General features: G+C 32.9%; 3 protein-coding genes across 6 annotated transcripts; 1 reads left to right on the forward strand and 2 right to left on the reverse strand.

Annotated features, from left to right (window-relative positions):
* Positions 1,041 to 7,317, reverse strand: LOC109335920 (alpha-mannosidase 2-like). The gene is made up of 4 exons (XM_019572185.1): positions 6,424 to 7,317; positions 5,379 to 5,528; positions 5,025 to 5,057; positions 1,041 to 4,037 (listed from the first exon to the last, which is right to left on the reverse strand). Exons 1-4 carry the CDS (start codon positions 6,970 to 6,972, stop codon positions 1,302 to 1,304), a joined length of 3,468 nt encoding a protein of 1,155 aa, XP_019427730.1. The 5' UTR covers positions 6,973 to 7,317; the 3' UTR covers positions 1,041 to 1,301.
* On the reverse strand, positions 7,306 to 18,439 carry LOC109335922. 4 transcript variants are annotated; one of them, XM_019572190.1, is made up of 5 exons: positions 18,278 to 18,439; positions 17,971 to 18,037; positions 15,971 to 16,835; positions 13,505 to 13,508; positions 7,306 to 7,318 (listed from the first exon to the last, which is right to left on the reverse strand). In XM_019572190.1, exons 1-3 carry the CDS (start codon positions 18,335 to 18,337, stop codon positions 15,988 to 15,990), a joined length of 975 nt encoding a protein of 324 aa, XP_019427735.1. In that variant the 5' UTR covers positions 18,338 to 18,439; the 3' UTR covers positions 7,306 to 7,318; positions 13,505 to 13,508; positions 15,971 to 15,987. The 4 variants fall into 4 exon arrangements, with proteins under 4 accessions (XP_019427735.1, XP_019427736.1, XP_019427734.1 ...); XM_019572191.1 differs by lacking the exon at positions 13,505 to 13,508; XM_019572189.1 differs by lacking the exons at positions 7,306 to 7,318; positions 13,505 to 13,508 and adding an exon at positions 15,708 to 15,939.
* On the forward strand, positions 10,387 to 13,459 carry LOC109335921. The gene is made up of 5 exons (XM_019572186.1): positions 10,387 to 10,826; positions 11,549 to 11,813; positions 12,355 to 12,453; positions 12,600 to 12,817; positions 13,225 to 13,459. Exons 1-5 carry the CDS (start codon positions 10,423 to 10,425, stop codon positions 13,298 to 13,300), a joined length of 1,062 nt encoding a protein of 353 aa, XP_019427731.1. The 5' UTR covers positions 10,387 to 10,422; the 3' UTR covers positions 13,301 to 13,459.

The following is a 22,882-nucleotide window of genomic DNA, read 5'->3' on the forward strand; positions in this document are numbered from 1 at the left end:
TTAAGCATAAAGATGAGATTAAAATAGATGAAATGAAGAACACAATGAACATGCACTCAACAAAAAATGTTTCAGTATACACAATCAAAAGACATGATTTTTTTCAAAATCAAGATAGTGAAGAAATCATACAGATTTCATTTTTAAAAAGGTTTCATTTTTAAGTATAAAGATAAGATAAAAAAATAGAAAAAATGATGAACACAATGAACATGCATTCAACAAAAAATGGTTCAAGTATACAAAATCAAAAGACATGATTTCTTTCAAAATCAAAATAGTGAAGAAATCATTGTGTTCTTCATTTTTAAAAAGGTTTCGTTTTTAAGCATAAAGATAAGATAAAAAATAGAAGAAATGAAAAACACAATGAACATGCACTGAAAAAATGTTTCAGTATAAAAAATTAAAAGACATGATTTTTTCAAAATCAAGATAGTGAAAAAATCATACGGGTTTTGTTTTTAACAAAAAGACATTTTTTTCCTCAAAATCAAAATAGTTAACAAAAGTGTTACCTTAAAAATGGTTGAGGAGGAAGGAAGAGTTAAAGAAAGATGGAAGATGATGGATTTATCTAGATGTGGAGAGGTAAGAGAGGTAATAAAATGAGAGAAAGTGAAAGTGTTTATGTGATAGATGGAAGTGAAGTAGAAAACACATTTCAGCCTTTTAGTGTCGGCAAGATTAGTTGTTCAATAACAAAATTATCTTTTAAAAAGTCAAGTGTCAATCAAAGGTGATAACCGCCTAACTCAATAAGTAATTTTTCTACTTGAAACTCGAGTCGAATTCACCGCGCAAACTAATGTAACAACTTGTCCCTTAATATCATTATTATGAAGAAAAATCAGTATTACTTAAGCAAATTGTAGAGGCCTTAGATCCAAAGAAGAATTCACTCCTTTGCATAGATAGAACGTGTTATTATACAATAACAAAGTAAGTCAATAAAGCACAACTCATCTTTTAACTGTAAAAGAAGTTCAAGAAAAGCATAAAACAAATGATACAACAACATACTAAACAAACAAGGAGCCTAAAGCTATAATCTCATCCATTTTCATTGTCACATTTCTTCAACCAAGATTACTAACACCTCTTTCCTTCACTGGACCTTTCTTCACATTCTCTCTTACCTGCACCGCCTTAAAACTTAATGTTTAAATCGGAAAATCTGTCCAAGATTAATTCATCCCTATCATCACCAAAGGAGCGTGTAACAAAATTTGCATCTTTTGTGGGTCATCATCATCGTCATCAATCAGCTTCAATAACAATTCGGTAATGAGCATATTCTATTATTGCGGCCGCAACTCCAACTTGTAGGCCTGTATTTCCATTGGAGACATGGCAAGATGCCCCTCTTGTGCAACATCTCCAAACTGGCCTGTGAACCCCATTACTTCGGGGTCTTCATGCAAAAGATTCAAGGAAGTTGCCTTAGCCTTTGTGACTGTAATATCCTTGAAGGTGGTGAACAGATTCACAGGGTTATCAGCGAGATTAGTGCATTGTGATCTTCCCTTCCGACAGTATGAATAATCCCAATGCAGCCGGTGCAAAATTAGAGCGAATCTAGATCCTTCAGGTGGTTGCTGCAAAAACTTTGAAGGCTTGGGAACCTTGAAGTTCACAATGTGCAAATCACATGGCAAGGGAGCAGCTAGAGGAGAAAAGGATCTAGGTGGTGGCCTCACAGATAATTCCTGTGCCTTCTTGGCAAAGAATGCATGTAATGGATAGTTCAAGTGAGAGCCAACACGGTGTGAAAAAAGAGAAGGGCTGAAAGGGAAAGAGCTGGAAGCCAAATTTGGAATGGTGGAAATATTGGCTTCCACGGTTACATGGAATACGACATTCATTACACGGTTATCCATCACTCCTTGGCCGAGACCACGACCATCATCTCTTAACAAACGACGGTCAAGCATTATCTCTAGCCATCCATCTTTAAGGCTTGCAACGCCCAATGATTGCCGGGAATGAACAGAAAACCGCAGACCATTGGATCCTTGTATGAATGCAAGAGAGGGCATAGGATAGTAATTGCCTTGCAGAGGAATCTTATCATAAGTTTCTCTTCGGCTCATCTGAAATCCATTCAAATCAGAATAAAATATCTTTTTGCTATCAATATCTGTTTTGTATCTAACTATCAACTCCCTATCATTAAAATCATGGCCAAGAAGCTCAACATGATATTCCTTTTCAACGACAAACCCTTGAACAGTATTCTCTCCATTATATAAACGTGTGCTATGAGAAATGGGGGCTTTCTCCCAACCTGTCTTAGGATAAGAGTACACTTCCTGCATCAAAGTGCCTTCCGAGATTAGCAGCTGTCCGCCTTCTTCAATAATAGGTTGGGCATCACCATTTGGCTTAAACAAGTATGCCCCACTACCCGAACTAGAATACATACCAATTTCCTCATTCACGATATTTGGGGAACTATTTTTCAAGGTTATTTTCTGCAACAAACCATACCTTACATCAAAAGTTAGTCTTTGATGCTGATTCTCAATTTCAGCCACGTCAGATTGAATTTGCATGCAATTGTATGGAGTAGGACACTTAGCCGAACTTGATTTGGAGAAAATTTTAATCTTTGCAGGCCTGGCCTTGTCACAACCAACAAAACCATTGACAAGATAATATGTTTCCAACCCCATTGCAGGAACAGAAACTTCCCAATATAACCTATGCCTCCCGGTAAAGATCCTGCTATTATGATGCTGCAACTCAGGAGAAATTTGGCTTTGAACACAACTCCAGTTAGAATCAACCACAGTAATGTCAGGACTATCAACAACAACCATCACAACTTCTTCCCTAGTTTGTTCCAAAGGGTTAAAAAAGACTGCTGTTTGGTGTGTACCCTCACGAATACTATTCACTTTATGCAACGGCAGAGCATCATATCTAGATCTCACCAGTGCTGGCTCAAACTGGGAAGGACTTTGATCTAATTTTTCATAACCGATTCCAAGAAGTGGCTCAATTGCCTTGGACATAAAAATCTGCAAGTCCTGTAATGAAGTATGCATTCGAGTTCCATAGTCCAGAACCACATGATCTTTTGCAGTACCGGTTACACCATCATGATGCTGAAAAAGAGCTAAGTTCCTTCTAGCAGCGGTCAACTTAGAGGAAAACCCCATCGAAAACTTCTGGCAATGTGATTTCTGACAGAAACCAAGTATCAGAGCAACCATTATTTCCGTGGCACGAAGAGTCTGCTCCAGTACCCTATCAACAGCCTTGAAGAAGGGTCGTGAAACATAATAACCACTCCAGTAGTCTTGTTGCCGATCAGAATAAGTAAAAAAGTCACCAGACAGGGAAGGGAAACCTTCAACGAGACCAGATCCTATTTCACCAGGAGCCGTGTAATTTATCCTTTCTGCTTCCTCGCGCAAAGTTTGAAAGTAGTCTTCCAAAGTACCAAACTTAGCCTCTGCATTCAGACTCGGGTTTGAGTTGATATAATCAAATAACAATTGGTAATTTCTGAATTGAGCCTCTGCTTCTTCAACATTAACATAGCGAAAATCATCTCCAAGAGGAACAAGAAGAGTATTTGTTCGGTACAAAGTAGATTTTTTCTTGTATTGATCCAGCAATTTAAGTGCCCTCTCCTGAACATTTTTTTTAGTGGTCTCCACAGGATGTTGTCCCCATGGGCATCTTTCATATAAAAAACCCTGCATTCGAGCAAAGTCGAACTCACAACAAATAGCAGGCTCCGGGCCACATGTATGAGGTATATCATATGAATAAAAAGGCATCATATGGACAAATATATCAGTTGTTTCCTCAGCATCCCAGCTTTGACGCCATATGTATTCTAAATTCTTATGCCATGCTAGTTCTTTCTTGAGTTCATAATGAGCTCTCTGGATAAGCATGTTATCGAAACCCATACGACGCAGCAGATATGCCATGGTAGGTGAGTAACCAAACGGATCTATGGCCCAAGAGTTTTTAGGAACGAATCCAATGGTGTCATTTAACCACATATTTCCTTCTGCCATCTGATAATTGTCACAAGATTAAGTACAATAAAAAAAATAACATAAATCTCTAGAGCTGGAGAATCAAAGTCTGACATGAAATCACACGAGACAGACAGCTTGAAATATGGACATGTAATTTGATCTTCTAGTCAATCAATACTAAGTGCATACACAAACAAAAAGAGAAAACGAGTTCCATTTATACCTAGTTGGCGACTTCAGCTGTACTGGGAAGAGTTATGTTCTCTAGAAGCATGCATGACCAATACAGACTCCACCAGCAAAAAGCGTTTATTTGTTATATCTCAAACATAGATAAGTACAAGAGATCAAAATAATGGCTTTAAATTTTATCATCACAACTTTTATAAGGTACATCACAGAAAATATCCAAACTGATAAACTCTATATCACATAATTCTAAATGACAGCATTATAGAACTCATGTAACCTTTCTATATCTAACATGTCCCAGTATTTACCAACACATACCTTAAATCGGAATAGATAACTTGTTACATCCATATAAACAACCATTTCCTAGTAATTTTACTGAATAGCTAAAAGAATAATCATATCCATCAGCATGCCAACCAAATATCATGCATAGTGTTAAGGTTCCATCTCAAAACAAATTAGCAATGGAAAGAAGTAGCCTAACAGGTATTTAAATCATGCCTAAGAGAATGAGGCAGACGATGTAAGAGTATCTTTTGGCCCATGACAATGGAAGAGAAGTTGGGCTCTGACTCTAATATCATGCTAAAGTTCCATCTCAAAATCAATTGTCAATAAGAGGAGTAGCCCAACAAGTATTTAAACCATGTCTAAGAGAATGAGGCAAGTGATGTGTGACTTACTTTAAAATACATAGTGATACAATTCAATAGAAAAAACAAACATAGATGGACTGTCCCTATTACTTAAATTATGAACTGCGAAATGGTAGCAAAACGGCCAAAGCAATATATGCAATTGCAAAGATAAATGAGGCTTTCAGCATACCTGTTCAATGATGGCAAAATAATGGGAATTGGCCTGCAAATAGGAGAAAATTGAAGTCAAATTTCCAAAAATAAACCACGTGCTGCTACTACTAACCAACTTCATTAACATGAAAGTTTTAATGAGGTTCTTATTAGGACATAATTATTCCACAGGCATGCGCATTTCTAGTGCATGCACTTCATTAACAGAAGAGAAAAACGGAAGCTTCTAAAATTTAATGAACCTAAGTAACCACAAATTCTCGTTAGAATTACTTCAATAGAAACAACGCTACATCTAGAGTTATAGAGTATACATACAAATGCTATTACTGTAAATAAGATAAGAGTCACAGGATCAACATTAAATTACCTCATCATTCATCACCCAGCCACCTCCAACAATTTCTAACTGCCCATTCTTTACCAAATTGATGAAGGATTTCCTCATCTCATCTGGGGCATCCCTCCACCACCTCTCTAGATATGACATCTCCTCCCATATAAACTTCCGGCGAGGATCCTACACATCCAAATCACCCAACCAGCATCATAATTCAAATTGTCTCAAAATAATGACTAAACATGGTAAATAAAAATAAAAAGTAAAACTATTGAACATGCATACTATATTTTCTCCATTTCAGTGAGGACTTATATATCTCCTCGAATGTCTAATCTAACCTTCAAATATTCTTAAATTCATAACACAAAATGCATTTTAAGCTGCACGATAAATATATATTATTCAATTACATCAAATTATTCAACAAAATATTATCAAATTATGTTTTGGGTAAATAAAAGTTTAGGAGAAGCGGACGATGCCCAATTTTGTTTCCTTTCATGGCTCCCAAGCCTTCCCTTTCCATACATTCCCCTCCAAAATCCAACTCACAAACGGACCCTTAGAGGTGAGGTCATGCTACAAGCCTCAAGAAGGGCTTGAAGTAATAGATCACCGACCAATGAAAGTCCATTGATCAGAATCAAACCTAGCATTGTTCGATCCTATTGCCCTATTCCTATTAGTTGACTTGAGCTAAAACAATAGTATCAAAATGCATAGAGCACTCTATGCCCAGCAAATGCTGAATAACTGCCAAAATGCATAACTCCCCTCTTATTCTCACTACTCTCCTAGAATTTCCCTAATTACACTACCATTTGGCCTTTTTGTGGACCACGGATCCTATCAGAATAAGCAACAACAATAACCACTTACACCTAAATCATGTCTAAGAACAAACCATTTACACCTAAATCCTTCTAAATATTTTCGCCTATATTTTTTTTGATCTTGCTATATCTCTTGCAATTGAGCTACCCTCTAGGTGATCTACTTTCCTTACTAGGAAAAAACAAGCAACCAAAAATGTTGTCTACAAAAAAAACAAAAGAAGTGATAAAAAAGTGACCTTTTGAAGGGTTTGAACAATGGTATCAAGTATATGCCTAGATTGTCTATCATAGTATTCCTCCACAGTGAGCTTCCAACCAGGATCATTATGTGAATGTGGCACCACAAACACCTTCAACTTCTCACTATCCCACTCATTCCCTCTATAACTCACACTCCAACCTTGCTTCCAAGCTCCACCATCCACATCCAAGAACTCAATCTTATCATACAACCCTTTAGTTGTGATATCAACACTTGCAGCCAAGAGGGTGTAGTTCCCACCCTTCCCATCACTCAAAGAAACCCGTTTTCGATATCGGTTGGACCGGGTTCTGAGGTGTGAAGTGATGGGTTTTGGGACCCCAAATTTGAGGAGAATGAGGATGAACAAAGAGAGTGTGAACACAAGGCCAATGATGAAGAAGTTTGAAAATATGAAATCTTTGAGCATTGTTCTTCTTCTTTGTTTTCTGGGTATCTTTGATTTGGGGTTTGTTGATGGTAAGATCGATTGACTCCAACTCCCTCCACCACCACGCCTTGTGCTTCCAATTGAAAAGGCCATGTCCTTCTTCTTCTCCTTCTCTCTCTAAAAGATGATGAAAAGTGTTAACTTTCTCTCTCAAAGAGATGAAAAATGTTAACTCTACTGTTTTTCATGTATAAGTGTTGACATGACATGGGGATCTATGATTTTATGGTGGTGTAGATGGGGTTAGAGAAGAAAAAACCCAGTTTGGATTTGAAGAGTTTGAGGATGTTGGAGTGTAGAAAATCAATACTTGTTGAAGGATTCATTGAGATTCATTATCCTGATGAGTGTAGAGGGGAAAGTGTGTATCATTCTATCAATTTTGTGAGGGATGTTACCTATAAGGCTAAAACACAAGTTGGGAGAACATGAGAAAGTACTATATTGGGTTTGTTGTGACAGTGGAGACTTCTAAGATTGTTGCTTATTTTCACTCTATTGACAATTTCCTCTTTTCCAGTTTTACTCAAATTGGATAATATACTTTAATCCAACCAATAAATAGTTTTTCTCTAAGTTAGAAGTTAAATCTAAAACATTAAATGGAGAATAATGATATTAAATTTGTTATGATATTGAATATAAGACTCCTAGATATTTGAATTCTTAATTATGGAAAATATCTCAAACTCAAAAATATTAGTGGGGATAAGTGTGTATTCCATGAAGTTGTGCTTAAAGGTTAAGCTAAATTATCTTTACATAAACATATTTATAGTAATCGAATATATATTTTGTGAATATGATTAATATGTTCAATTATGAAGTGTGAATTATTTTTGGTACATAATTATGAAGTGTGATTTGGATTTGTATATTTGTGGCAAGATTAAATTTGATGAAATTTACATATATTGAGGGATTAGTATGTGGTTGTTGGTTAGCACATATAGCCACCACTATCTTCTGATGTTTACCTAGCAACACAAGTACACAACTGAGATTGAAGATTAGATATCATTTTAGTAGTGGTGTTAAGCACATATTCCATTGTCGTAGTAGCAATCTAAGCCACGCCCCAAGATTTGGAATTTCTCCCATTTTATGGTGCTAAATATGAATGAATTTTATGCTTAGTATATTGTAACAGGACCTACATTAGATGCATACTTTTTTGTTTTCTTTTAACGTCAAATATAGTGCCATGTCTTTTTCTTCTCTCATTCATTAGTGGTTCACATCCGTGGAAATAAGTTTTAGATCCATTGACCTAGGTGGATACAATTTCATGCACTATTGTGTGGAGAAAGACTTCTCGTTCATTTTTTTTTAGAAAGACTTGCCTTTAAATATATATATATATATATATATATATATATATGGAGACAACCAATAAAATATTGTCAATATATTAAAAAATTTATTCTAATTAAAATTTAGTCATAAATGATAGCACCAAAAAGTATAAATACATTTGTCTCTAAATGTGATTTGTTATATATATCTTCATACAAGTTTTTCTCTTTTTTCCCTCCAAGATGGGTTCACCTCCTTCATGTGAACACTCTCACACTATATATTTCAATTATTGCATTTCTTAATAATTTCAAAACAAAAAATATATCATTGGGCATTTATCCATGTCGACTACACCATATATTTCATATTTCATTTCCTTATTATAATAATATAATAGTATTAAATCCATTACTGTATTTCTTAGTAATTTCAAACAAAAACATGTGTTACTCTAAGAATCTGTACTTTTCACTTCATCAAAGTTTTGTAGTACTTCTCCCATTGAATTTTAATATTATAGTTTAGATTCTTTGGATTTTAATTTTTCTCTATTATAATTGAAAAAGTCAAATTCGAAATTAAAGTTTTTTTTTATAACTTTTAAATATTTTTTTAATAAGAAAAATCATATAGTATCACGATTTGATTTTATTATTTTCGTTAAAAAACAAAATTGAAATTGAAAAATCATTTCATTTTCTACAACTTTTAAAATATTTATTTTAAAAAAATCACATAATACTATTACTATGCTTCAGTTTCCTATTTTCATTAAAAAATTCAAACTTTAAATTATCTTTTATTTTTCTTATGTGTTTGAACAAGCAAATACACGAGTAACAGTGTGTTCTTAACAATACAAATGCACAAGTAAGATATGTGTTTTAACTATGTAAATGCACATGTAACATGTGTATTCTTATCAATACGAATGTACGAGTTACATGTGTGTTCTTAACAATATGAATACATGAATAACATATGTGTTTTTAACCATATGAATGTGCATGTAATATGTGATATTGATCATGCAGCAAAAAATACACCTCATGCTAATATATTGGTAACTTGCTAATGTCTTATAAAACCTACTTCACTTGTTAATCATTCATTCTATGAAAATCTAAGATTTATTGACTGATTCAAATCACGCGAACAATTAAGTTTTTATAGAATGAATAACTAAGTTGTGGAATATATTTTTTAAGTTACTATTGCCATTGAATTCTCTCCATTTGACATGAAATAAAAATAAAAACCTAAAACTACAAAGGATAATGAATGAAGGGAATATTAAAAAATTTATGTAGAAAAATATTTTGTAGAAATGTTTCGTGTGCAAAATTAAGGAAATTATTTAATATGATAAGTTTCACAATAGAATATTTTTATAAAGCAGCTTTACAAATTTTTATCTATTTCTAGTGCATGTTAATTGATTAGTATAATTTCATAATTAAATCCATAATTTTTGTTTATGAATATGAAATCAATTAATATACTTATAAATTTAATAAAGTTTTTTTTTATGAAAGGACCAAAACCAACCTATCAAAATTTACAATATATAAATTCCTAATAGATTTAATATATGTACATTATTAATATAATTTCAACTTTAATAATTATGCAATAATATTTATAGTGGCAATCGAGTCATTATTATTATTATTTACCGACAGAAGTTGGTTCAAGTGATACATGCTCGATTCCCTTAAGCAAGAACCCGAGTTCGAATATTGTGGATGGAAAAAATGTCTGTTAGGAGAGTCCCACGTACCTGTGGATTTTCCTGGCTCAGACGAAATTGCCTCAAGTGCAAAGATACCCGTGAGAAACCAAAAAAAAAGGTAATACATAAAATGATAAATGATATATTATAAAAAATTTAGAATTTAATATCTATATCTATGTAATGCTATTAAACTAGATTTTTTTTTATAGAATTAGTGCATTATTCACATTCATACCATACATGATCAATTGTGGATTCACAAACAATATAAAAACTCTTATATATATATATATATTAAAATGATGTGTTAATCTAATAGTATAATGTTTCACTAAATATTTAAATAGTTAATATCAAGTCTAATTATGTGACTGATATTTGTTAGGAGAGTAAATTACTCTACTCAAAGAATTATAATATATTTTGATTGTTGGGGAATATTAGTGAAATGATATTGTAGTATTATTACAAGACAACAAAAGAAAGAAAAGGGTAAGATTCAGATTCCCATGGCTACCTCATCTCGACTCTCCATCTTCTCACGCCTCACCGATTTCTCCTTCCACCCTCCCAAACCACCTCCACCCTCTTTCTTCCTCCTCCGCCGTCGTCCACCCTCCTCCGCCGTCACCTCCTGCCTCGTCTCCGGCCTTGACGGCTTCTCCGACGACGTCGTTTCCACGCGTAAGTCAAATTTTGACCGTGGCTTCACCGTTATAGCTAACATGTTAAAACGAATTGAGCCACTCGATAACTCCGTCATAACGGAAGGTGTATCTGATTCCGCTAAGGACTCTATGAAGCAAACAATTTCAACTATGCTTGGGTTACTTCCGTCTAATCAATTCTCCGTTACTGTTACTGTTTCTAAGCAACCGCTTCATCGTCTTCTTGTTTCTTCTATTATCACTGGGTATTCAATTTTCTATCAAACTTCATTTTTAACACCGCGTTTGGTTAGTCCTTTTTTAGAGAAAAAAATGTGTTTTTTATATGAAGAGTTGAATGCTTGTTTGGTTGAGGATTAGTAAAAAGTCTTATATGAAAAAAGCTGTTATTCAGCTTTTGAATAAGTTGAAGCTTTCTGCTATATTTTTCTGTGGAATCTCTTATTTAAGAATCCTACACCGAATTCTCAGTATGATTTTGATTTTTAAGCTTTATTGAAAACATATTAGCTATAGTTCAAACATGCAATGTGATTGATTAAACAATTCATGATTTCAGTGATGAATAGTGAATTTGAATGAAGGTTTGGGTTTGGTTAATTTTGTGAGAAAATTTTCCTTTTTTTAACGTTCTATGATGCTATGGGCTGTTTTGAACATGGAATAAGGTTTTTCAAATAAACACAGAGGTTTTTGTTTGTGGACATTTTCTGATTTGGGTGAAGATGAATTATAATGCATTTTTGGTTTTTTATTTTAATTTTGCTAGAGAAATGCTATTTTCCTTTCCAAAGTGTCACTAAGATTTTGACTAAAAGTTGAATTGAGCACGGAATTAGTTATTTCAAACAATGGCTTAATTTTTGCGATTTTAGTGAACAATGTCGGATTTCAGTGATGAAAAGTGAATTTCAATGCAGGCTTGGTTTAGTTTAATTCTTTAACTGTTGGGGTTGGTTTTGTTTAGGTACACTTTGTGGAATGCAGAGTACAGGATGTCCCTAATGAGAAATTTTAATATATCGCCTTCAGTAGATGAACGGTTGAATTGTGAAACACATTCCGAGGTTTCAGAAGTGAGGGGTGGAGGAGAAGGTGGGGAAGTTGAGGTTGTTTCTGATTTGGGGTTCAATGATTTGGAAAGTTCCTATCCGGGAGTGTTCGGAGATTTGCCTCCTCACGCTCTAGATTATATTCAGCAGTTGCAGTCCGAGTTGACGAACGCCAAGGAGGTAACCCCTTTATCATTACCCTTGTCTAGTTTACTTTTAAATGCAATCAATGTGGAAGCACTTGCAGTTTTAAGAGTATTTGGCATGTTTCATTCTGCTGGCGAGATGCCTTAGTTGGATTTAATGCATTTTTCCTTATCCAATTTTTAATTTAGAGAATCATAAAAAGTTCACACAAAAAAGTAACAGATGATTACAATGTTACATGACAACCTCTGTGTTTTGCTTATTTTTTAGAATTGCCAAATAAGGGGAATCAGGGAATGTTTATTCAAAATGAAGAAAAATCACCCCTCCCCCTCCAAACATCTCCATCCTAATAAACACTGAAAGTATAAATAATGAGATTTGCTTCCATAGCCTTCAAAGATATTAAGGGAAATGACACATGAAATTTCTTTCCTCAAGAATGAAAAGAAACGGCCTTACAGTAAGGAGGCACTAATCTGTTGTGTATCCAAATATCATGTAGTCTATGCCCTCATTTAAAAGGCACTCTGAAAGAATCGAATGTGATGTGAAAATGTTGTTTTTCTTTCAGGAGCTAAATGCCCAGAAACAGGAAATATTGCAAATAGAATATGAAAGAGGAACCCGGAACAATTTGTTGGAATATCTTCGGTCTCTGGATCCTGATATGGTAATGGCTCAGAACTTCTACTTCATATTCTGCTGCAATTGAAACTGGCTAGATTGCAAAAAGCCCTCCACTCTTGAATATTTCCATTCCTTCATGGATGTACTCAATCTTGTATTAACATTTTGTGTGTTAACTTGCATTGACAGGTGGCTGAATTATCTCGGCCTTCATCAATAGAAGTGGAGGATATAATTCACCAACTTGTTCAGAACGTATTGAGAAAATTCTACGGGGATGATGCTAGCTCTAACTTTATGGAACAATCAATAGACGGAGGAAATATAAATAATCATGCAGACAACGGTCATGAGTTTAGTGATACAGTGGGCGCTTCTCGTGATTACCTAGCGAAGTTGCTTTTCTGGTTAGTACATCTCATTCTCAGATCTTAAACAAAATTGGTTAGTTCTGAGTGACTCATATCCTTAAATATATACATGACCATAATGTAATGTTTGTTAGGCATGTTAGAATGGGACAAAACATGAGTTCTGTTCAATGTTCGATACATTTTATAAATAAAATGGAACAGAACATAGGGTTTAAAAGTATGACATTTTGGTTCTGCTAATAGAATAGAACCAAAGAGAATGAAACATAACATTTTATGTTCTACCCATGTACCAAACGCTACCTAAAATTTGCTCATAAATTCCTTAAGCACGTAGATTCATACTTTCTTCCCTCTCTAATCTATTGAGCTCCTGTTTCTTTAGCCAGTCAAGTCCATTTTCTTGTTTGATCATACTGATGTATTCTTACGATTCACAGGTGTATGTTATTGGGTCATCACTTAAGAGGGTTGGAAAATAGATTGCATCTGAGCTGTGTTGTTGGACTGTTGTAGTAGGGAAGGTGGAAGGCTTGTATATTCTTTTCTTCCTGTTTTCTCTTTTTATTCCTCTCCCCTTTGTGGTAATTTTTCTATAACAACAGTAATATTATCCAATGGAAAAGTGAATGTATGGAATAATATGCACTCCATGCTTTCAGCACTTTCTCTTGATTCACCATACTAATAACCCAGCATTAAAGCATTACCACTTTATACAAATCTGGATCTATGTCATAGTTCTGCTTGCATGAATAATGTGGCTATGGATAAGATAACATCACACCATAAATTTCTAATATAGCACTGTTTCATTCTATTCAAGCTGTAATGCTGTATGCTTTGAATTGTCGTAAGAACTTGTAAGTGCAATTTTTTATTTTATTTTGGTGGAACGGAAGTCTGCTTCCTTGTAACCCAAGATCATGGATTTAACTCCCGAAAACAGCCTCTGCTCGTGGAGTAAGGCCCATGCACTCAGTAGAGATATGCATTGCAAACCCAATTGCTTTGGACAATTGGAGATATCAGTGATGCACTGATTGTTCAGTGCATGGTGAATCATGAGCTAGATATGCGGCCAGAACAAATGATAGATAGGAGCATGCATGCTTCCCGGTAATAACATGAACTACAATCATGCATCAGAGGTTGGAGCATGTGTGTTCAGTTGAATCAAAGTAGAACTGTAAACCTTTGTAAATCAAAATATATCTTTGTTTTAGATGAACTTTAATTTTGAAAAAAAAAACTCTAAAATGGGTAATCATGTTGACCATAATTTTTTTGGCACACCTAAATCAAATATCATTTGACTTGTTCACTCTAAAGTGAGCAATCATGTATTTATGTTCCACCATTGGTTTAATCTGCATGCTCATTTCATTGACTAATTTATTGTCATGTTGATACTTAATCAAAAATTGCTTTGATGAAGCTTGTAACGAAAGTGGCTTGTTAGTAAAACTATAGATAGCTTTTGCTAGTAATCAAGAGAGTAATTCAAATGATGTGTCAATGAATAAGTCTAAACTAAAATTAGATTCTTGATCTGATTAAACTTCAACACATTAGCATTTGGCCCAATCATCCTAAATTCCAAACCTCAACACCTATAAGCCATGATTGTGAATGCACAAGTTTAAAGTCTCATCACCTTTATGGTGCAGGGGAATATATCTTTTATATAAAAAAATATATCACTTCATGTGTCACATAAAACCAATTATAATAAATGATATTGAGTGATACACTCTTATGATACAGTAGATCTACTCTCGAGGAATAGACAAACAAATAACTCATTCTCCTAATATTTATTTAGTAACAGAACAATTGTCGCTTGAGGTTTGTAATATAATATGTATCCACTAGATTAATGTATATACCTCACTTTTACATTACTTCATTGATGATAATTGGCGTCAAGATACATGATATATGGTAAGGAAGAAAGATTAAACGGAATGTCCAATTTTTTACAAACATGGTGCTCTTGCAATTATTAAAAAAATCTTTATAACCCACATGAAAATAAGTATCTAACAGTAAAATTATTAAATTAAGAAAATACTTGACTATAGGAATGGAATGGAATGAAAATTCAAGCATCAATTCCAATCTCAAACCAACAGCTTGCAGAATATCTGAAACCATGCTTATATATAGAGATTCATATTGATGAATGCATGTGAAATTCAAAATTCATATTCATTACCCACAGCATCCAAATTATTTAAGGGCCATTTCTGCATAATATGTGTTTACCTCTATAAAACAATGAAGAGAAGTTAGTCATGTTACCCAAAATAATCATAGGTCTTCAGACCCACTTTCTCACAATAGTTCTGATGAGAACATAAATGGGGGATCAGAAAGCATGGATACAACAAGAGATACAGGTTCTATACTTTATGAGCATACAAAAATGCAAAAAAAAATCTTAAAAATATGTTACAACACAATTAATGTAACAACACATTCTGAAGGTACATATGGAAACATAAATCCTAGCATGAAAACCTGTGTTTAGTGTAAGCATAGTTACTTCATTACTAGCACAGATACTAAAGATAATGAAAACATAGATACTAATGTTGCAAAAATCAACATTAGTCATTGCAGACACAATAAAAGACTATCATCTATCCAATTATCATGATATCCCACCTGCATTGTGACAAAAAACATAAAAAGAAAAGTAGAAGATGCGGACAAGACCAGCCATATTCGATTAGTATACGACATGGATACATTTTGGTACAGCAGCTATCTTAGAGTGTCAGTCCTTCTATGGGTGGAGGCCCAGAATTAGTCACATAGCACAGTCACAATCAACCAATGAGGTGAGTGATGAGGTCTAGTACTGGAAATTTCATGAGTTACAGAACATATAAATCAAATTCAAGAATAGAGAAGACTGTGCAACTAAACAAGAACGAATTTATTCAAATTTCAATCTTGTACATCGTATTGAGTATTAAGTATTAACAGCACTCAGTTTCCTGCATTAACATGTCAAAAACCATGGCAATGCAAATAAAAACTTATGAATATAAATTGTTTATCTTCTCGTTTGAAACCTCTACCTATTCACTCCATCCTTATTCTCAATGAAAATTGATCTTTCAACTTACGTAGCGATATGAGAAAGAGATAACATTTACGTGATGTTTCAAGAAGCACAAAATGTCTTTTAAGATCTAGCACCTTGTACGCATTCTGCAATGTTGAGTAATGTGGAATGCTTCGGCTCTTACACTGAATCCACCGTTCCCATCTACATGATCATATAGTTTTCTGCAGCCTGGACATCGCCCATCTGCCTCAAAGATCTTTTTGTGACAAAAAAGGCAGAGTCGAAAACCACACGGACAAGGGAGAAAGCTTGAGTCTGTTACATCTAAATCCTCATAACATATGGGACACTGAGAAGGTTGGGAAATGATTGTTTTCCATGCCCAAGGGACAGTTTTGTAGTTACCATGCCAGACTGAATTTAATGAAGAACTATGCTGCTTTGAGAGGTCTGGCAAACACCGAGGACGAAGAACATCATTAGGTTTCCAAGCTTGGCAGTTCGGATGTGATTCAAGAACTGCTGAAAACTTTGTTTGTGAGAAATCCACTCCAGGATTCTTAGCAGCCTCAGGAACATTATTGGAGAACTGCCTATCATTCTTTCCAAGAGACTCTGAAACCGCTACATCTGCATTTAAAGCATCAGCAACAGCCTCCCAGTCGTCGAGGCATCCATCGTCCTCTTCTTCCTCGCTGTCATTCCCAGAGAAAGAAGTCGTCCCCGTGCTACCGCTGCTGCTACTCCCCCCAGAGAAACTACTTCCAGACTCATCATGATCAAAAGTACTTTGAGTGGAGCCATTTTTTAAGGATCCCAAATAATTGTCATGGATGCAAGAGCTTTCCATATCCTCTCCTCTTTTCCTCCTGATTTCCTTGTTTGATGATTCATTCTCCTCACAGACAATTTGCTTAGATGATGGACAATAGTCAACCCTTCCATTAGAGTCAGCATTGCATTCTTTTTTTACTGAAATATATTAGTGTAATCAACCATGAACAAATATGTAAAAAACATAGTAACTTTCAAATGATTTTGAAACAATTAAAAAATAACGCGTACACCTCGTTGGAATTTAACGAAGTGACAAATAACCAATGTTTCTATCATACCTTTTTTTTAAAAGGACTAGTAAAAAAGACTCTAGGCTTTCTTATGTACAGCAAAATACTCCCTCTGTCCTTATAAAAGTAGTTGCAACTCTCAAATTTATCAAAAATTATATTCATTCCAAAATTACCCCTGCATCATTTACAGTAGTTATTGAGGGGTATATTTAGTATCTACTATCTAATGCTATCTATATATTATAAAGTGGTTTATATTTAAGGACAAAGAAACTTTCTAAAAGGTGACTTATAAATAAGGACAAAGGGAGTATGTGCAAATAGAATAATTGAAGAAAATGAAGATATGATGCTCCAATCAAGTTATAGGAAATCAAGTCATTGCATGTTAAATATAAAACCATTCATGATCCTTAACCTAAGAGCTTGGGTTTTTGAGATAGTTTGTTCTTAAAATACGGTATCAAAGCCTTTGTAACTAAGTGGTTAGGTGTTTGATCAGTGTTAACCCTGTTCTTGTAAATAAAAGTTGAATTTCAGCATAAGCTAGGGTGCACCTAGTGCTATCCACACTTCAAGCCTAAAGGCATCTTGCATGAGAGGGCGAGTTAGACGTAAAAGTTATTCATGAGCCTTCACCTAACAGCCTTATTGGAAAGAGCTTGGTTTATACACCTGTTGGACAATTCCATGTAATGCCAATTGGTTTTACGATGGAATCTAATATCCTATCGGAGCCGGAGACATCTTCATCACTTATCGCCTGTTCTGACAGATGGTCTATGTGAGCAGTGGTTTTTTGTGGGTATTGATAGAATTTCACAAAATAAAGACAATGACAACATCAAAGCAGACACAAAGGTTGTCATTTGTAAAGAAATAAAAACAAAACTCCAAATTATGTCGTTTCATACAATAAATGAATCATAATTTTTGTGCGTGACCTTTAATGTCATTGATTAATTAAGCCAAGAGGAAAACAGCTTTATCATGTAACAAATGGAAGAACAAATTTTCAGATGAAAATAGAGCTATACCTCGAGAAAGCCATTGTTCACGCCTAACATCAAGCTTGATTTGCTTCAGTTTTGCCGACCCATTTGTCTGAATATTCATTCAAGCCAATAAAAACACACAAAAATCAAAATCATGAAGAAAAAAATTAAACTTTCTAAAATAGAAAGAAAAAAATGGTTACCCTTTAATACCCAAGAAAAGAATATACAATGCAATGACACATGAATTGAAAAAAGATTAATTTTTCAGCTAAAGAAATGGATAATAATGATGATGATTGAAGAAACAAAGGAGAATTAATAGAGATAATGATAATGATAATGTTACCCTCTTCTTCTTAGTGGAGTCTCTGGAGAAAGGAGGATCAGAAATTGAAACAGAAGTCATTAAAAATGAAATGAGAGAGAGAATTTGTTGAATGAGGAAACAGATAAGAGAAAGAGAGAGAAGAGGATGATAGATAGAGAGGGAGTGGATGTTACAATTACTTTAATTTCTCTTCAAAACTCTATGTTTTTTGTTCATGATTATGCAATTACCATAATGCCCTTGATATTGGTTCATATGTTTTTTGAGTTTTCCTACATCATAAAAGAAGTGTGGGTTCAATTACAACATTGGAAGTTGATTTCTCTTATAGTTTATGTGTCTTGTTTTCCACCATGAAAGTTGGACCTAACTACTTAATATGATGGTGCAATTATCATAATGCCCCTATGTTTGTGCATATAAATCATCAAAGAAATGTGAGTCCTTCCTTTTTCAACCAAATTGGTTCACATTTATTTTGAAGTTGACACTCTACATTGTATATTCTTAATTAAAATTTTACTTCAGAAAAAATGAAATTGATTAATGAAAAATGTGAACAAAATTTACAAGTATAAAAAATCATACTCTTCTTTAGATTTGATAAGATTATTTCAACTAGGTCAATATTATGAGACTGTTCTATTAATTCTTCTATTTATACAAATAAAAAATAAATATATCTAATTTGTTGAAAAATATAAAATGTGTCAAGTGTTATTTTCTTTTTTCTAATAACAAAATTGGTGTAAAGAGAATCAAGAGGATAATAAGGTCAAATTATTTCATTTTTTCTTATGGAAAAATGTTAATTCAGATAAATAAGAAAATATCATTTAATTATAATTCTTCAACCACAAAAAGTGACATAAAATTGGCTTATAAATAAAAAGCTTTATTATTGGTGTTACAAATTAGACTTTAATATTATTTTTTCACTATTGACAAACTAATTTCAAAGTATTCCTAGGATAAAATTCCTAATTTGCTTTTATGACAAAATTATACTTAGTCTAGTGATTTAATGTGTATTTATGATAAATTTATAATTATTTTAATTATAATTATAATCATTTAATTAAAAAATAATGGGAATCAACATAATATCCCTTGAGAGCAATTTGACAAAAAGTGTCACCGATAAAATTACAATCATAAAATTATCATCATAAAAGCATTAGTAACCAAATTGGTTTGTAAGAATGTTAACTATGGACTATCCAAAAGAATATAGTGTTAACTAATGACCAATGTATCCCATGTTTACAATTTTCAAAGATTAAATGTATATCACGTTTGTAATTCTTTATATGGCACTACAACAAATCTTGTATTTAGTGGAGGTTTTTTTGTGGAAGTCATTCAAAGCTCCCCAAATAAAACAAATGAAGTCGACTAAACACTTAACTAGATATATAGTGGAGGTTTTTATTTAATCTGTGGAGGTTTTGAACGTTAGTCCATTACTTACATTATCAGTGTGCCAGCTGTTAGCAACTAGATAATCACGACCTTCTTCAACCATAGTTGAATACTTGAATGTAAAATTGTAAATGTAATGTAACTTTGTTACTCTTTTCATAGAAGGATCTATTAATTTGATGAAGAGCAAGAGTATATAAAGGGAAAAAAGGAAAATGGAAGAAAAAGAAAATGAACATTATATGATGAAGTTGTGATGTTGTTAAACAATATAGCAAGACAAAGAATACATATTTCATTTTTTATTTCTGAAAATATTATTTAACCATATTGTCATTATTGCATGCTCCTTAGACAAGTGCACTTCCTACTTCATCCTCAAGTCTATATAATGATGCAGTAATTATCAATGCTTTTTTTATTTATTTTATCCAACTAAATGTTTTCATTTTATTATTTTAGGCAAATGATGATGCAAGTATGTCTGATATACCTTTGGATGCAAGATGATCATCTAGAGCGAGCACCATTTAGGATTTTTGTTATGTATTTTGTTTTTAAAGTGTCATATGAAACTACTTTTAGTTTTTTGAGATTTGATGGTGTATTTGGATTTACAATGAAGGATTAATTATAACTCTTTCAATTATGTTATGCTACATTGGGTATTTGCAATGAAATTTTATTATTGTTAAGAACATTTGTATTTACTATTATATATTTAAGTAATAATTATAAATTAATGAGATTAAAGTTGTGAAAATATGAAATTAAATTGAGGTTGAAATCCTCTAGAAACATATAATAGTTACCTCTTCTAGTTAACCTTGTCAAATAGTGGAGGTTAAAAACCTCTACAAATAAACCGCTACAAATGTATAGGTACTAGAGGTTTTCTAAAATATTCACAAAACACTTCTAGCAGTCATAACTGTGGAGGTTTTTTAAACCTCCGCTAGGTATATAATGGAGGTTAAAAACCTCCGCTAATTACATAAAAAACTTCCACTAAATACAAGATCTGTTGTAATGTAGATATATGAATATATATTATATAGTTTTAGTGGCGCGGGTAATTTAATTTAATTTTAAATAAAAGCTTATAGGAAATGTAAAAAGGTGTATTTTAAAATCACATTGGTGAATTTTAAAAATTAAGATACATAATATAACAATTTGAATTCTTAGTTTAAAACAAGTAAAGAATCAGAGATCAATTTGTGTAGAGTTGTTCTAAACTAATAACATGACTTTGAGTCTCTATTTCCTCGCAAGAATAATATTACGTATCATAATTATCATTCTTGAGGAAGACTATATCTAATTAGTAGAGTTGGAAATGAGCCAAATTGAGTCGAATTAGAACTCAGTTCATTTCAGCTTCATTAGGACTGACTTAGTTTAAAACTCGACTCGAGTTCGATATGAGCTATTTTTTTAGCTCGAGTTCGGCTCGCTTAAAGTTCACGNTTCTAGAAGTAATGAGATGTATTTATATAAAGAATAGTGCAAGATCTCGAAACCATTGTGATTTAGTGAACTAAATTGTTTAAGTTAATTTAAAATTATTGTATATTACAATATAATCACAAGGGATTAAATGTAAATGAAGGCACGAGGAAGCTCATCAACCGATAGCCAAAAACTCAAGGCATATGAATCATCGAATTGAATTTGATATCTACACCAATTCTTACATAAACAACAATGAACTGAATCGCGCTATATTAGTTTGAGACTAAGTTCTTATTTAGTTGAAAAAACATGTTTATGGACCAAATAAATTGAATTTAACCTGAAAAATAAAATTGTTAAATAAATAAGTTGAACATATACTATTACAATTTAATCTATTAGATTTATGAGGACTCGAGTTCGATATGAGCTATTTTTTTAGCTCGAGTTCGGCTCGCTTAAAGTTCACGAACTTTCGGTTCAGTTCGAATGGATCATTTAAACAACTCAAATAATTAATTAAGTATTAAAAAATAATGCAAAAAGTTTTATATATATAAATATAATCTTATTTATATATATAATAACAATAAATATTAAAAATAATGTAGTGGGTCAAATAAACATAAAAATTATATATATATATATATTGAGTTAGCTAAAGAATTTAACGAGTCGAACTAGTTCCAAATTAAGTTCGGTTCATTTGTTTAACGAGTTCGATTTTCAGCTCAAGTTCATCTCATTTGGCTTATGAACTAAGTTTATCAAACTAAATAACGAACTGAGTTTCAAACGAATACTGAGTTAGTTCGGTTCATTATCAGCCATACTAATTTGTATAGGATACATGCGGTTTAGAAGAAAAACCAACATTCCTTGCTAACATGCACCACGACATGACATGGCTAAATAAAGAGGAAGAGAAGGTAAAATAACTCTAGTGAAAAATGATTCCTCTAATGATAAGGGTGAAAGAGTAAGGAAGTCAAAGTTTGTGTTGGATTTTTTTAATATCTCAAAATTGTGAATGCATAGATCAAAATTAAACATATGAGTAAGATTGTTCTATATTATGTGTATTGATTTAGATCCTAAATATGTGTTATGAATTTGGTCCCTATATCAGACCAAGTAGGAGGTATAAGACAACCCTAGCGTCGGACACTACTTTTTTGAGTGATGCTAATGTTCACCCAACTCAATCATGGGTTTTAATGTCACCAAAATTTAGTGCGAACTATCAACCGATGCTATTAACTTTGTCTTCTAGAAGTAATGAGATGTATTTATATAAAGGTAAATAGCTTAATTAAATAAGTATTGAATAATTTATTAAAATCAATTAAAGAACCTGTTTTTGTAAGCATGTTTGATTAATTTATTGGAATAAATATGTATTGCTAGAAAATGAAAGGAATTTGAGTCACTTAACCATGAGTTTCATCCAACATGAGTTTCATCCTTATGTTCCAAAATATGTTACTAAAAGCATTCATTTCTAAATATTTTACCATACACAAAATATTAGTCTTTTCATGTCTTAGGAGGCAAAGAGAGCACATCTCTGGCCCACAAAGTGTGTATTTGTGATATATATATATATATATATATATATATATATATATATAAAAGTTAATATATGTATATAATCATTTATATATAAATAACAATCATATGATTTAAACAAATTCAAGCTAGCAAGTTAAACCAAATAGTTTGCGAAATTTAATATAATCAAATTCA

The sequence above is a fragment of the Lupinus angustifolius genome, chromosome LG20, assembly GCF_001865875.1.
Source record: "Lupinus angustifolius cultivar Tanjil chromosome LG20, LupAngTanjil_v1.0, whole genome shotgun sequence".
In the NCBI taxonomy this organism is placed as follows: domain Eukaryota; kingdom Viridiplantae; phylum Streptophyta; class Magnoliopsida; order Fabales; family Fabaceae; genus Lupinus; species Lupinus angustifolius.

Coding starts and splice junctions, on each gene's coding strand:
- LOC109335920 (XM_019572185.1), bottom strand. CDS start 6,972: ATGGCCTTTTCAATTGGAAGCACAAGGCGTGGTGGTGGAGGGAGTTGG. Junction 5,529..6,423: donor TTGTTCAAACCCTTCAAAAG/GTCACTTTTTTA, acceptor TTGGATGTGTAG/GATCCTCGCCGGAAGTTTAT. Junction 4,038..5,024: donor ATTTTGCCATCATTGAACAG/GTATGCTGAAAG, acceptor GACAATTATCAG/ATGGCAGAAGGAAATATGTG.
- LOC109335921 (XM_019572186.1), top strand. CDS start 10,423: ATGGCTACCTCATCTCGACTCTCCATCTTCTCACGCCTCACCGATTTC. Junction 10,827..11,548: donor GTTTCTTCTATTATCACTGG/GTATTCAATTTT, acceptor GGTTTTGTTTAG/GTACACTTTGTGGAATGCAG. Junction 11,814..12,354: donor AGTTGACGAACGCCAAGGAG/GTAACCCCTTTA, acceptor TTTTTCTTTCAG/GAGCTAAATGCCCAGAAACA.
- LOC109335922 (XM_019572191.1), bottom strand. CDS start 18,337: ATGACTTCTGTTTCAATTTCTGATCCTCCTTTCTCCAGAGACTCCACT. Junction 18,038..18,277: donor ACTCCACTAAGAAGAAGAGG/GTAACATTATCA, acceptor ATGAATATTCAG/ACAAATGGGTCGGCAAAACT. Junction 16,836..17,970: donor TGAACAATGGCTTTCTCGAG/GTATAGCTCTAT, acceptor AATATATTTCAG/TAAAAAAAGAATGCAATGCT.